The sequence below is a fragment of the Heteronotia binoei genome, unplaced genomic scaffold (genome assembly GCF_032191835.1).
Source record: "Heteronotia binoei isolate CCM8104 ecotype False Entrance Well unplaced genomic scaffold, APGP_CSIRO_Hbin_v1 ptg000055l___fragment_3, whole genome shotgun sequence".
Lineage (NCBI taxonomy): Eukaryota > Metazoa > Chordata > Lepidosauria > Squamata > Gekkonidae > Heteronotia > Heteronotia binoei.
The window spans coordinates 390,863-406,614 of record NW_026799985.1 but is presented as its reverse complement, the minus strand read 5'-3'; the positions used below and the strand labels follow the sequence as shown (position 1 = coordinate 406,614).

Genomic DNA, 15,752 nt, shown 5'->3' with positions numbered 1-15,752 from the left:
AAAACTTTTTATCCATTTAATCATGCAGTCTTTCATTTGTTCTGTTGCTGTTTTATATTGCATTAGCATTTTATATACTTTTTCTAATAATGTTTTAAGTCTCCTTATGTGGTGATGTGGTGGCTAAAAAGGCAAATGCAATTTTGGGCTGTATCAACAGAAGTATAGTGTCCAAATCACGTGAAGTGATGGTATTGCTTTGCTCTGCTCTGGTAAGACCTCACCTGGAATATTATGTTCAGTTTTGGGCACAACATTTTAAGAAGGATATAGACAAGCTGGAATGGGTTCAGAGAAGGGCAACGAAGCTGGTGAGGGGTCTGGAGACCAAGCCCTATGAAGAAAGGTTGAAGGAGTTGGGCATGTTTAGCCTGGAGAGGAGGCAGCTGAGAGGTGATGTGATCACCATCTTCAAGTACTTGAAGGGCTGTCATATAGAGGATGGTGTGGAATTATCTTCTGTGGCCCCAGAAGGTAGGACCAGAACCAGTGGGTTGAAATTAAATCAAAAGAGTTTCTGGCTCAACATTAGGAAGAACTCCCTGACCATTAGTGCGATTCCTCAGTGGAACAGGCTTCCTCAGGAAGTGGTAGACACTCCTTCCTTGGAGGTTTTTAAACAGAGGCTAGATGGCCATCTGACAGCAATGAAGATCCTGTGAATTTAGGAGGAGGTATTTGTGAGTTTCCTGCATTGTGCAGGAGGTTCGACTAGACGACTAGATGACCCTGGAGGTCCCTTCCAACTCTATGAGTCCTGTAATTAATTGTGCATAAGCCATTTTCTGTCTTAAGCAACCTCCCTCTTTTGCTATTTGTTGTTTATATTTAGATACCACTTGGATGTATATCAGGTACTGGATGTTTTTTCCTTCATTCTGGACTTCCTGCCAAGTCCCAGCATGTAATTGTAAATTATATTATCAGTTTTTCCCCGATACTTGCATCACGGTAGGCATTGATTGGAAATGTTAATGGCAAGGTGGGTGGACTTATCGTATTTTTACATTGAAACCATATTTTTAGTAATCCATCCCTCAAAATATGACTGCCATCTTGTTTTTGAATAATTTTCTGTGACTTCTCAATCCATAAATAAGTGTGGAATTCCTTCTTTTGTAGCAGTTATGTCTAATTTAATATTCTTCAAATTTGGATTCGTAATCCAGTCTGAAATCCAAACCAATGCAGATGTTTGATGATCTAATTTAATATTCAATACTGCCAGGCCTCCTCTTTTTTTTAAAAAATTCCATATTTTAAATCTTACTCTTGGTTTCTTTCCATTCCCATATACAATTGTTCATCATTTTCCACTATTTTTGGAATCTTCTATGTCAGTTGATATCTTTGGTAAAATGTTCATTTTAATAACAGAAAGTTTGCCTCGCCATGAGATTTTTAATTTTTTCCATCTCTGCAATTCTTTAGTAATGCCTGCCCAGCTTTTTTGATAATTGTCTCTATACAAATTTTTACTTCATGTTACATAGATAGCCATGCATTTTATTGGGGGTTTTTTTGGTAACAATACATCCTATTAATTTCTTTTTGTTTCTTCATTAGTTGTATCTAATAAGACTATCTTGGTCTTCTTTTTATTTGATTTATAACCAGAGGAAGTTCCATATCTAATCATTGTGTATTTCGAAAAACTGCTTGGGTTTGTTATTGACATAGCTTTTCATCTTATAGTCTTTGTTATCTTCCTTTATTCTAGTAATCCTTTTATCTCGTCTGATTTTATTGGTCAATATTTCCATTACTAGAATAAATAATAGCGGTGATATTGGGGTCCTGTCGAATTCCCTTAGCTATCTCAATCCCTCCTCCCCCCACACAAATAAAGAACCGTTTACTAAAATTCTGGCATGGTAATCAGTATAAATACTTTGAATCTAGCTTAAAAATGTATTTCCACAATTCATATTTTGTAATACTTTAAATAAAAATGGCCAAAGCACATTATTCAAGGCTTTCCTCCGCATCCAAAAACATAAATGTCATTTCCCCACCTTTTATCTTAGAATATTCAGTTGCTTTCAGGAGATCTGATGTTGTCCTTCATATATCTTTTTTGAATAAATCCCATTTGATTTTCATGGATTAGTTCTGGGATGCACTTTCTTAGTCTCTCGGCCATTATTGTTGCAAAAATTTTGTAATCTACATTTGGCCTATACGATTGTGGTAATGACACCCTTTATATTTTCAAACAAACAGTTCTCTTGCTTTTCTAATTTAATTAGTTTTTCTCAGGGCTTTTTGGTAGAAAAAGCCCAACAGGAACTCATTTGCGTATTATGTCACCCCCCCCCCCTCGAAACCAAGCCAGCCAGAACTGCACTCCTGCTAAAAAAACCCCCTGGTTTTTCTCCAAAAATGTGGTTGTTGAAAGCACAGAAAATATTTCTTCTATTTTGCTTTAGCAAACAAAGTTGGCAAATACATCCTTTATGGTATGCTTATTTAACAGAATATGAAAGAACATATTTCCTTACCAATGCACTCGGTTCCTGATGGGCTTGACTGGAACCCTTCATTACATTCACACCCATAACTCCCAATAATGTTGATACAGCGACCATTTTCACAGATACCAGGCTTGGTGCGGCATTCATTTTCATCTTTGCCATAAATGAAGAAACCAAAAATAAATCACAAATATACTGTTACAACTGCCAGAATATTAAACTGTGCTAAAGACAACAAAAAACAGTTTAAGATATTTACACTGCAATCCTATGAACAGTTACTCTAGTCTAAGCTGCTTAAATTAGTAGGCTTAAACTGGAGTAACTCTGCATAGGATTGCACTTTCCACAAATATGTACTAAAACTGGCTATATTTTTTTGCCTGCTATGTTCTTTACCTACAAAATGTTTAAGCTGCTGTGTTGCTCCCACCCTTCCTCTGACATAGGAAAAGGTTCAATTACAAAAACCAACCAACCAATCAATGCAGGTTCTGTGGGGAAAGGACAAAATTTCAACAAGTGAAATTGTTGTGAAGAAAGCAAAAATATACAAAAAACACAACAGTTTCCTAAGAATTAATATTCAATGCAGGGGGAAGAACTTACTGAATGCAGGAGACAGAGCCAAGAAGTAGTGATTGGATTTATACCCCACCCTTCACTAGCTGGAGGATTTAAGAGTGTCAAACACGCGGCCCAAGGGCTGAATCAGGCCCCCAGAGGGTTCTTATCAGGCCCTCAAGCAACTCACTGTTGTCTGCTTCCTTCTCCCTCTCTTGCTTCCGTCTTCATTATAACTTGCTTTGCCAGGAGCAAAACTCCTCCCTTAGGGAGGAAGTGGGGGAAGGAGAGTTCTCTCAGTTGCACAGAAGAGCTACTGAGCCAAGTCTCTCTTCTTTCTGTTGGCTGAAACTCAGCAAACCAGTGAGGTGGATTAGGCTGTGTGTTTCTCTGTTTATAACTCCCTGACCTGGCATTATATTTTATGACACACATGGCCTGGCCCAACAAGGTCAAGATCCAGTCCTAGGCTTGCCAATCCCCAGGTCCCAGTGGGGGTTCTTCCTCTTTTCCAGGCTTCTTCCCGCCCCCAATCAGCTGGCTGGCGGGAGGAAGCCCTGCCCCCAGAGGACCATGTGCCTTTTCACCTCAGGAGGCTTCAGTCTCTGATTGAAAGGCTTCCTCTTGGGATGATGTGTCTGTGTTACTTTGAAGAAGTTGGCAGCAACTTGTGAGTAGAAAGGCCAATCCCTCGCTTCAGAGTCACCAGAAACAGGGTTTGTGGGGGGGAGGGAAACGTCTGCTGAGCACTTCATTATTCCCTATGTGGAGATCGATTCTCATAGGGTATAATGGGGAATTGATCTGGAGGTTTTGGGGGCTCTGGCGAAGCTGTTTTTCGAGGTAGAGGCACCAAATTTTCAGTATAGTATCTAGTGCCTGTCCACAAAGTATCCCTCAAGTTTCAAAATGATTGGACCAGGGGGTCCAATTCTATGAGCCCCAAAAGAAGGTGCCCCTATCCTTCATTATTTTCTATGGAAGGAAGACATTTAAAAAAGTGTGCTGTCCCTTTAAATGTGATGGCCAGAAACCCCTTGGAGTTCAATTATGTTTGTCACACCCTTGTTCCTGGCTCCGCCCCCAATGTCTCCTGGCTCCATCCCCAAAGTCCCCAGATATTTCTTGAATTGGACTTGGCAACCCTATCCAGCCCTCAGAGCAAATGAGTTCAACATCCCTGGCTTGCAATATTCTTTCCCTTCCCCTCTCCATAACAGACACCATGTGAAGTAGGTGGGGCTGAGAGAGCTCTGACAGAAACTGCTCTTGAGAAGAACAGCTCTGTTAGAACTTGTGACTGACTCAAGGACACATCAGTAGGTGCATGTGAAGGAGTGGGGAATCAAACCTGGTTCTCTCAGATAAGAGTCCATGCATTTAACCACTACACCAAACTGTGTCACAAGACAAAAAGTGGGTAAGCAGAAGTAAGAGATCTAAGGAACTTAGACAGTTAAGGAAGGGGATTATGGAAATAAGGGAAACAGAAACAAGAAATTAAGTATGATTAAGTATAATTAATGATGCAGGGGACAAGAGGGCCAAGAAGATTAAAGTCTACTGATCTGAAATAACCAGATAAATCTACAGCTGCAGGCTTTCAGTAAACAGCAATGTTGACAACTGATCAAAGGTGGGCAGGCTGTAACTGAAGCAAGTTTCTACAAGTATATAGCCAGTCTGAACTCTCTCTTTTTTGTTTTGAGAATTCATGGGGAAAACACACATCAGTTCTCACAAGTAGTTTTAACAGGTTTCTAAAGTTCAAGGAATATTCCTTCAGGTAACCTAACAAAACATACCACATCACTTTCCTTGTTACTAGAACACTGTACTGCCTTTATCAGTTAGATGTTTTCAGATTCTCATGACAGCCTGTGAAAATAGTGATTCACAATTTTAATTCCTAATATTATAAAATACAAGTGGGGGACTCACAAGGACTTGCAAGGAGCATCCCATTTCCCCCTGTATCCTCCTCTTCATTATTTCCTCTTTCCCTCCTCTTGGCAGTTCACATTTCCCTGCTTCCTTCTCTCCTTCCCACCCACCAAACAACCTTTTATCTGCCCTGAATCTTTTAACTATATTTATTATTTGTTTATTTCATTAATTCCCCACCTTTCTCCCCAGTGAGGAACCAAAGGAGCTTACATCGTTCTCCTGTCCTCCATTTTATTTTCACAACGGCTGTATGAGGTAGGTTAGACTGGGTGTGTGTGACTAGCCCAAGGCCATCCACTGAGCTCCCAAAGCACACTGCGGATAAGAACCTGGGTTTCCGAGATCCTAGTCTGAAACTCTAACCGCTATACCATACTGGCTTTCAAGTGATGGTTGAACAGTAGTGAGCAGCTGGCCCTGTCAGTGGTTGCTGTCAGGCCTGGCACAAATGAGTTTTTTTAAAAAAATTTTAATTTATATCCCGCCCACCCCGCCAAAGCAGGCTCAGGGCGGTTTTCCCTTAAAGAACAAAACAGCCCTGGAAAGGGCTCTGCCCATCCCTCGGTCTTGTACTGACAGAAATCAGTTTGAAGACTGGCAATATTGTTGTGGTTGCCCAGTACCCCCACAATGGCCACTGCAGAGGACATTTGTTTCTTAATGGTACAGGTGTGCTGCTTCTATTATTTTGGGGGTGTATTTCATTTTAGATTTCAATTTTTTTTTTGGCAAACCTGTTTTTTTCCCTTAGGTTTGTTGAAAGAGCTATCCTGTCTGTTTATGCTCCCAGTCTCTGGATTTAAGCATTCACAAATGGGGGCATGCTCAGAATTAGATATATTGTTATTAACTTCCCAATGGCTAGAATCCAACAATGAGTTTGGCACACTAGAGTGTAACAGATTCAAGTTTTCTTTATCATAGTTTAAGAGAACTGAGCATCTCTTCTTAATACCTACCCATGCAACCTTCTCCATCTGGTCTACGAGTCATTCCAGGGGGACAAATACACATGAAGGTTCCAATAAGATTTTTGCACATCATGCCTCTTGATTCACAGTCATGGAGACCTTCTGCACATTCATCAAGATCTTTTTTAAAAAAGAAACATATGTGAGGTGATTTATGTGATTTCCAGTGTGTAGCCACTGCTGTTCTAGCTACTGAGAGAAGAACAACAGTTTCTTTTTTATGAGGTGGGCAATCTGGATCAATGCCTCCATTCAAAAATAGGTGGTCAGGAGTAAATGCAATACTTAGGTCAGTGATTTGTTGAATGCGCTGTAAGATTTCCCCCCAGAAGCCAAATACTTTGGGGCCAAAACCCCAGCAATGTAAATAATCACATTGTTGACCACATTTCTTTCCAACAGAGAGGTTTCACTGATGGTATTAGATGTGTTAGCTTCTTTGGAGTCAGGTACCATAGTGAAAGTAATTTGAATGACTATTTTTATTTTTTGAGGACAAACTGCAGAATTTCCCATGTTTTCCAGAACATACTGTGGTTTTGGGATGCATCAACATTATGTTTCTGCATAAGAAAGCTAACATGTGTCATACTCATGGAACTGATTAAAAAAAAGTCTCTATAGAATCTTGTTCTGACCACTGAGTAAAAACTGATACGTTACAAAAAAGAAGTAATTCAGAAAAGTTATCAATATCCATAAACTTCTTTAAAAAGCTCAATACCTTTGCACATCTTTTGATCTTCTCTTAATTCATAACCCATTGGACAGGTGCATTCATAGAAACCATATGTATTTATGCAACGAAAAGCACACAGCAAAGGGTTTTGTGCACATTCATTAATATCTATATAGCAAGATAAAAGAAACCACACAAATGTAAATACTTTGAAGCATATTTTAATAGCCACTAGTGCAATTTTGAAACAAAGCTTAGTGTATTGATTTAGTGAAATAATGAACTATTAATACCATCTCTCTCATGTGTAGAGGACTCACATGGAAAAACACTATCACAGGGCTTCATGAATTCTTCAATGAAGCTGGGAAGAGAGGGCAGCAGGAAGAGGGGATCCATCAAAGATTATCTGTCTTCACAAAATGAGCAAATTTGGCTTATTCACTCTTCCTGATACATCCACCCCACCATACCAAAAGTAGAATAGTTACTTTTTATACCTGCTTTTCTCTTCCCTAGGGAGTCTCAAAGCAGCTTATAATTGCCTCCTCTTCCTACAACTATGGGAAGGTAGAAGTTGATGTGGCTGAGAAAGCTCTGAGAGAACTGTGATTGACTCAAGGTCACCCAGCAGGCTTCATGCAGAGGAGTGGGGTGTCAAACCAAGTTGTCCAGATTAGAGTTTGCCACTCTTACCACTATACCATGCTGGCTCTCTTACGGATCTCTGACTCTCAACAGCAGCTTTGAGGAAATTTCATGGGCTCGCTGCATGAGAGGGAAAGATGCTAAAATCACTTGTACTAACTATGTTTTTATGTTCACAGAAAACCTTATATTCAATCCTATGTCTTCCCCTTTACATTCATACTAAAACTGTCTCATTTTGCAACTTTCAATGAATATATTGTGATCATTCAACTCATACCAAAGCTGCCATACTTGAATTACCAACCTAGTCTAATCTCAGAGACCACACCACATATTGGTATTTATTAAGTGTTTTTTATTCTATTATTTTCCTAAGGAGCTTGGGTAAGGGCATATGGTTCTTCCCTCCTCCATTTTATCTTAACAACCATCTTTGGCCATAAGAAAATGACTTGGACCAAGAACACCATGAGTTTTTCATGACATGAGGGAATTTGAATCCGTATGTCCACACACTAGTTTAATACCAAACTACTATGCCGTATCACTTTCATTTGCTCCATGCACTTACTAAATATTGTCTTTTAGCTTCACTCTCACATTTTTCATCTCAGAAGTATGACTATTATGCTGAAATAACTAATCAAGTTTGACACAAATATTTTTACAGGGCAGTTAATAATTCCAAAGCTTCCTGAGGGGAAAAATGGGGGTGGGTGACAGACCGGATGTCTATCCTAGTCAGGGGCAACCCAACGCCCCATGGTGCCCTAGGTGCCCCCCAACATCCTGCGCCTCCTCTCCCCACCTCCTTACCGCCTTCAGCCCCCTCCGGCCTGCCAACGCCACCCTGCCGCCATCCCCTCACCGCTGCCGTGCTCACTCCCTCCTCCCCCACAAGCTTACTGTGAGTATAAGCAAGCCCTGCTGTCTACTCACAGCCCGTGCCTGAGCACTTTGTTAAGTGATGTCTCTTAACAAAATGTGCCAGCATGGGCTGTGAGAAGCCAGCAGGGGTTACTTTTACTCGCAGTGAGCTTCAGGAGGGACGGAGTGAGTGCAGCGGTAGTCATGGGGGGGCTTGGGGGATGGTGCGGCAATGGTGGGCCGGAGGGGGCTAGCGGCGGTGAGCTTTGGGGTGAGGGAGCGAGTGCGGCGGTGGGGGGCAGTGGTGGGCCAGAGGGGGCTAGTGGTGGTGAGCTTTGGGGGGGAGGGAGGGTGGGGGGTGGCGGCGATGGGCCGGAGGGGCTAACGGCAACCATGGCAGTGGCAGGGGGGAGGGAGGCAAACTAGGTACTTGCCTGAGGCACCAGAGGGGGGGAGAGCCCAATTTGCCACCCCCTGCCTCCTGACGCCCTAGGCAACTGCCTAGTTTGCCTAGTGGGCAAGCTGTCCCTGATCCTAGTGTAGATGTCTATCAGCTCTGAGTTACAACCAACAAGATGCATGTTCTGATACACATTCCAGTATGCATTTTATGCACAACTCAATTGATAGTTCACTCCAATGCTGCACATTAATCTATGCAACCATTTTTAAGGTTGGGGGAACAGAACAATTCCATATGTGGAAAATGTCATACAGACAAAAGGATATATGAGATATTGAAAAAGGAGGCACTCTACAAAAATAAAATAAAGAACACAAATCTCTTCTCTCTGCTTGAGGAGGTTATAACAGTATCTAAATAAAAACTAAGGATAGGCTAGCAGCCCAAATTTAGTAAGAAGATAAAATAAATCATAATTTACCTTCACAATTCATCATTGGCCCAGGTTCAAATCCATCAAGGCAATTACATTCAAAGCTACCAATCACATTGGAACATGTACCATTTCCACATGGATTACCAATTGAACATTCATCAGTATCTAGGATATAACAAGCAAAACAAAGTTTTGAGAAGTGGTAAGCAAGACAAGTTCATGAACTTTAAGGATTTTCCATATAGTAGAAAATTAGCACATACCTATACAATGCACTCCAGTGTAGTCTAGTTTGTACCCCAAGGGGCATTCACAGCGGAATGATCCATCTGTGTTTATACAATGACCATTGGAACAAATGCCTGGGCTTTCAAGACATTCATTGACATCTGAAAAGCAGAAAGTAATGTCAAGTGTTTTATACTCTCCTGCTATTCATTTTGTAGTTCTGATTAAGGCAGTAAAAATACAAGTTATGAAACAGTAACAAAATCATCTTCTTCAAAAATTAAAATGAATGTTTTTCTCATGCCAAAATAAAAAATTACACATAAGATATTAACAAAAACATTTATGACAATATGTTTTGCCACTTTAAGAAACAGAGGCATAGAACTGAAGTCCATCAATGCTTTTCTTCATATCTATACAAACTTGTGATGTCCTGTGGCAATTCTCCACTGGGGGAAAAGTAGGGAAGAAACATTTCTGGGATAAGCTTATTGCTGTCTTCCCCTGACCAAGAAAGCCAGTTTTGTTTTTTAAAAAATCATCAAGGCTTTACATAGAATATCGTGCAATAAAGAAAGAATTTAAAAATGTTTAGGAGTGGTGCCAAAGTACAGCAGTACCTTCACGTGTATCATCAATCCCAGGTATAGTTCCATGACCAAATGGACATAAATCCTGGAATGCAACTGTGCAAGAACAAGTTTGAATCAACAACTTATACTCACAAAACCCCCCAAAATATCCATAATGAAACTGTTCACTACAGGAAATTGAAATAGAAACATTGTACTCTAGCTTTACTAAAAGAGAGGCTTTTATCTTTTTTTCTTATATAAACTAATAAATGCTAATGAAATCAGCAACTGTTGCTATGACAATTATTCCATCTTTAATGTAAGACAACAGGAATCACTTGCAAACTAAAGCCATTAACTGTACAGGGTTTTGGAGTGAAACCCAGGATGACCAACTAAGCTTCCACAGTTAGCACAGTGAACAAAATACAATAGGCAAGTTTATTACTCTGCACATGTATTGTCCCTCCAGTTGCAAATAAAAAGGCAGACACAAGAGTTGGGATTAACTAAGGGCCACTTTATTATTTATTTACAACAAAGGCCCACTAACACCCACCTTGCCCTGTGCTGAGTGAGCACCTCATGCCCCAAATGAGAGCCATGGAACCTGGCTCTCACCCAGTTGGCAACGCAACAGGCAGCTGCTCTTTAAAGGTCCAGCCTTCCTGGGCCACAAAGCCCGCAAAAGGCTAATGCTTTTCAGAGCAGCTCTGAAGGCTGCTTCCATTCCCCACCCCAGACCACGAAGCCTGCAAGCAGGTTCTGAAGAAGGTACTTTTCCCCCTTTAAACCAGGCAGGCTTTCTCTGTTGCTCACCATGTCCAGTTTACCTCTTTTCCCCAATCTGCCCTCACTAATCAGTGACCAATCTAACTATCAGGCTCCATCAGCTCCATAACAACATTCTACTGTATGCAGTGTAAGGTATCCCAACCTGCCAAGCCAATCACAGAGGAGCATGAAAAATTCCTACCTGGCCCCAAAAGTGGCGAACAGCACAGCCTACACATCATACAGGACAGGAGGGTGAGCCAAGCACGAGGCAAGAAGAGGGTGAATGAAAGGAGGAGCCAGGTATATATACCTTGCTAGCTCCCTCCTCCTCTCGCTTACCTGGCACTGGGACACTTGCATCCCACATACAGCCTCCTCCTTCTGGTGGGCAAAGGCAGCCCCACCCACAGGTGCCTTTTGGCTCCATGGATGGAGGAGCTGTGATCCATCGACTGTGGATACCATTCCTGAAACAACTTCCTTGTAATTGTGAGAAGCAGAAGTGCTGTAACTCATTTATATTATTCCTTTTTCTGCCTCCTCTTGAAAACACTAAGGGTTGAATCCTGTCAACAGATCCATGAGTGTGTATGGGGGTTTCAATTCCCTCCCTCCCAAAGCAGCATCCAAACTGCCTCCTCATGTGTTACTTAGAAGTGTCTCTTCTCCAACAGCAGCCGTTTTGGGGGGGCGGGATTTGGGATTTCAGTAGGAGGATGGAAGAGAGAGAGTCATGCTCACAGGTGGATATCCTGCCACCCACTGTAAATTCAAAAGGATTTAGATCCAAAATGTTGGTTCCAACCTTCTTCTTCCTTTGGGCACAGCTCACAGGGATAGCCCCATCCTTCGCCAGGCATCTTGCTGCAACAGCATTTTGCCTTAGTGGTATTAAAAGCCTTTGGTATGGAGCACATTCCATTCTCAAAGTTAGTGAAACAGAAGCTCTGCCGAGTATCTAGAAAAAAAACAAAATGACACATAATTACATTGAATACTTGGATGGTTAGGTTAAATTTGAATATTCTGAATTACAGGAATGAATTAATATAGGCTGAACTTGTTGTTGTTTTGTTACTACTACTACTACTAACAACAAAAACCCACAACAGCAACAATAATAATAAAAAATTAAAACCCAATTTTGCAACTGGAAGGAAAAGCCCTGGCACAGGCAATATTTGAAAGACACAGAGAATAAAGTTGATAAAAACACCTGGAAGTGGCTCCAAAATGGGCACTTGAAGAAAGAAACAGAAAGATTCATTCTAGCTGCACAAGAGCAGGCACTTGAAATAAATATTATGTAGAGAAAGCCTTCGACAACTTAAATTGGGACTTTATGTTTGCGGTAATGGAAAAAATTAATTTAGGGGAACAATTTATAAAAATGACAAGAGCAATATATACAGATCAGCATGCAAAATTGTGTATAAATGCAGACCTTACCAAAGAATTGAAAGTGAGTAAAGGAACAAGGCAAGGATGCCCGCTATCACCATTGTTGTTTATAATGACTCTTGAAATTTTGTTACAACAAATTCAAAAAGATGAAAAAATAGAAGGTCTAAAAATTAGAAGATTCTCTTATAAATATAAAGCTTTTGCAGATGATATAGTGTTCATAATGGAGAATCCGGTTCAAGTGTCACCACTGCTGTTAGCTAAGATAAAAGAATACGGAGAACTAGCAGGATTATACATAAATAAGGAGAAATCGAAATTCCTCTGTAAAAACATGCAACCAAATAAAACAAACGAACTACAAAAGGTGACAGGTTGTGAAGTCACAACCAAAGTTAGGTACCTTGGAATAGAGATAACAATGAAGAACATTGATTTATACAAAAACAATTATGAAAAACTGTGGTGTAAGATGGACAAAGATTTGATGAAATGGAATAAACTCAACTTGTCCTTACTGGGCAGGATAGCTGCAATCAAAATGAATATTTTGCCAAGGATAATGTATTTGTTTCAAACCATCCCGATTGTAAAAGAAGCAAAACAATTCAACAAATGGCAAAGGAAAATCTCTGATTTCATTTGGGCCGGAAAGAAACCAAGGATAAAGATGAAGATCTTAACGGATGCCAAAGAGAGAGGAGGTTTTCAACTTCCCGATCTAAGACTATACCACGATGCAGTTTGTTTGACATGGATAAAAGATTGGATAATGCTGTTAGATAAAAAACCTTTGTGGTTAGAAGCTCACGGAAATAGATTCGGCTGGCATGCATACATGTATTATGGGAAGAATAAAATGGATGGTTTTTTCTCTCACCACTATGTCAGAAATACATTACTAAATACTTGGATAAAATACAAGAAATACGGGGACGAGAGAAAACCATTATGGATAGTGCCAGCAGAAGTAATAAAAATAACAGCTGATTCTGAAGAAAAAAGAGAAATGTCATATAACCAACTGCTTAAGATTCAAGGAGACAAAATTGAATTAAAAACCTCAGAAGAGCTAAATAACAATTATGATTGGTTTCAAATGCAACAAATTAAAAGTTTGATGGAAAATGACATAAAATCAGAGGGGATTAGACGAGAACAAACAGAACTGGAAAGAGTCCTGTTAGGTGACAATGAAAAATTGATATCAAAAGTATATAAGTTATTATTGAAATGGTCTACAGAAGAAGAAGTAGTAAAGTCTCAAATGGTCAAATGGGCAATTAATGTGAATAGAGAAATACAAATGGAAACATGGGAGCACCTCTGGAAGAACTCAATGAAGATATCAACTTGTCAAAGCATTAAGGAGAACTGTTTTAAAATGATGTATAGGTGGTATATGACTCCGAAAAAATTGGCTAAGATAAGTAAGAAAATGTCGGATAGATGTTGGAAATGTAAAAAACATGAAGGTTCTTTCTTCCATATGTGGTGGACATGTGAAAGAGCGAAAGAATTCTGGAAGATGATACAACAAGAAATCACCAAAATTTTGGGCTATGATTTTAAGAAAATTGCAGAGACGTTTTTACTTGGATTACAATTAGAAAAATACCCAAAAGAAGACAGGACTTTAATTTGGTACCTGTTATCAGCTGCTAGGACTTTGTACGCGCAGCTTTGGAAGCAAGAAAAAATACCAGAGAAATGGGAATGGACCATGAAAGTTTTATCGTGGTGTGAAATGGACAAATTAACCAGAACACTAAGAGACTATGATTTAGAGATATTCAAAAGGGAGTGGAGAAAATTTAAAGGATATATGGAGAAAACTTGGAAAGTAAAGAAATATTGGACATTTTTTTAGTTGTAAGAATATATATACGGAACTTTGAGCAATCAGAAGTGCCTTTAGTATGGATTTGAACTTATAACCTCGGGGAAGTCAACATTGGAGGGAGGGGGGATGGAAATGTCATATGGGTTAATGTGAAAAAAAAGAAAGAAATTAAGAAATAGATAAGCTTTGTAACCATATGCTACCAATAAATTGTTTAAAACAAGAAATAAATATTATGAAAATCAAGATTCAGAAGACCAGAGATGACAGTCAGGGCTTCCCCCCCCCTTGGGAAATGAAGTGAAATGGAGTTCTGAAACCTATTCATGGAAATAAAATTCTCAAAAAATGTTTAAAAGTTCATGAGGGGCACCCATGTGTTTCTCCATCATTTCCCTCTTGAGAGTTCTATCACCTCTTTTTTAAAAAAAAAAGCCATGATGACAGTAAATGTCAACTTTGCAAGACAAAGGATGAAACACCCAATCACATGGTCACTAAAATTGCTCAAACTGAATATAACAAAGATCATGATAGAGCTGAGCTCTGTTGCACTGAAATCTTTGCAAGAAGCATGGATTATCACCAGACAGAAATTCATAGGAGACCAAACCAGACAAGATCATGGAGAATAATGAAACAAAGATCCTTTGAGACTTCCGGTTACAAACAGATAAACACCTGGAGTATAAGATCCCTGATGTCACAATTGTACAAAAAAGAAGAAAAGAGAAATACGGTTTGAATCACTGACACTAATCTCAGGAGACAGTAGAATAGAAAAGAAAGAATGGAAGATAATAAAATACCAAGGTCCATTCTGCATACACAGCTTACTTCTGACTTTCACTGGAGTCGAGTCAATTGGGGTTTACTTTGAATGCTGTGCTTCCATTCTGCATCTTTCTCTTTCTCTCCAATTTCTATAGAGAAGTGCAGCGTAAATATTCTACATATCAATGAGAAAACATGGATAGTGTTCTAGGCTTGGTTAGTTTCACACTGGGTGTGTCTTTTGAAATAGGAGATTCTCCCAGATGAATTTACTGTGTGGTTGATATTAGTGCCCCCTTCCCCCTTTATCAGTAGTCAAGGAGTTTGCTGGAGGCAAAAAACCCACTGCCAGGCACTTTAAAAATTTAGTGAGAGTCAATGCTGACCACTTGGCTGGAGAGGGGGGAGGTGGAGATGTCAGTGCTTTGCAGCCTGAGTTCCCCCCATTGTTATTTAGAAATGACAAAAGGGGAAGACAATGGAGCAGACTTTTTAAAAAAAGGCTGCTGCTGCCACAAAGTAGGTTCCACAGCATTATCCTCACATTTGAAATGTTTGTGGTCGGAGTCAATTTAAAGGAAACTTTTTTCCCAAAATACAAAATAGCCCAGCATCTTAGCCAACCAAGCCAATTTACTTTCCGAATCTCCTGTTTCAAAAGTCATGCATATTGTGAAATTGACCAATAAGAACAGATCAGTTAGCCTGCTAGGGAAGGGGAGGGGGAAAGTCCGAGGAAATGTTTCTGCTTTTAAAGGCTTGGAAATGAATTAAGAGGGGGAAGGGGAAATACTGCTCTGAAAAACCACTCTTGGAAACTATGGAGATACAGAAAAGTGATGGCAGAATGCTGGGAAAAGGATGTGAAAGGAATTTCAAAATCCAATGGGAGAGTGAGGTGAGTGCGCAAATGAATATGGAAGCAGGTTTTTAAAGCGTCGGAGGTGGGAGGTGAGAGCAGTAGTAAACACAAAAGCAGAAAGGGCCCAAGACCTATGAACAGAGGTGGAGTGCCTCTGGAAAAAGAAAGTGACCATGATACCAGTTGTCATTGGAGCCCTTGAGTCAGTACCTAGAAGTCTCAAGAAACACCTGGAAATTTTGGGCATTGAGCAAGTAACACCAGCTCAGCTCCAGGACAGTGCTGCTTGGAACA

General features: G+C 40.0%; 1 protein-coding gene across 1 annotated transcript in view; it reads right to left on the bottom strand.

Moving 5' to 3' along the window:
• Positions 1–15,752, bottom strand: part of FBN2 (fibrillin 2) — a 363,281-nt gene that overhangs the window by 27,917 nt on the left and 319,612 nt on the right. The window contains exons 50-56 of the mRNA XM_060263402.1: positions 11,381–11,533; positions 9,844–9,909; positions 9,256–9,381; positions 9,038–9,157; positions 6,681–6,803; positions 5,945–6,076; positions 2,502–2,627 (exon numbers count right to left, since the gene is read on the bottom strand). Coding sequence (XP_060119385.1) covers positions 2,502–2,627; positions 5,945–6,076; positions 6,681–6,803; positions 9,038–9,157; positions 9,256–9,381; positions 9,844–9,909; positions 11,381–11,533 — 846 coding nt within the window. The remainder of the gene's footprint in view (positions 1–2,501; positions 2,628–5,944; positions 6,077–6,680; positions 6,804–9,037; positions 9,158–9,255; positions 9,382–9,843; positions 9,910–11,380; positions 11,534–15,752) is intronic.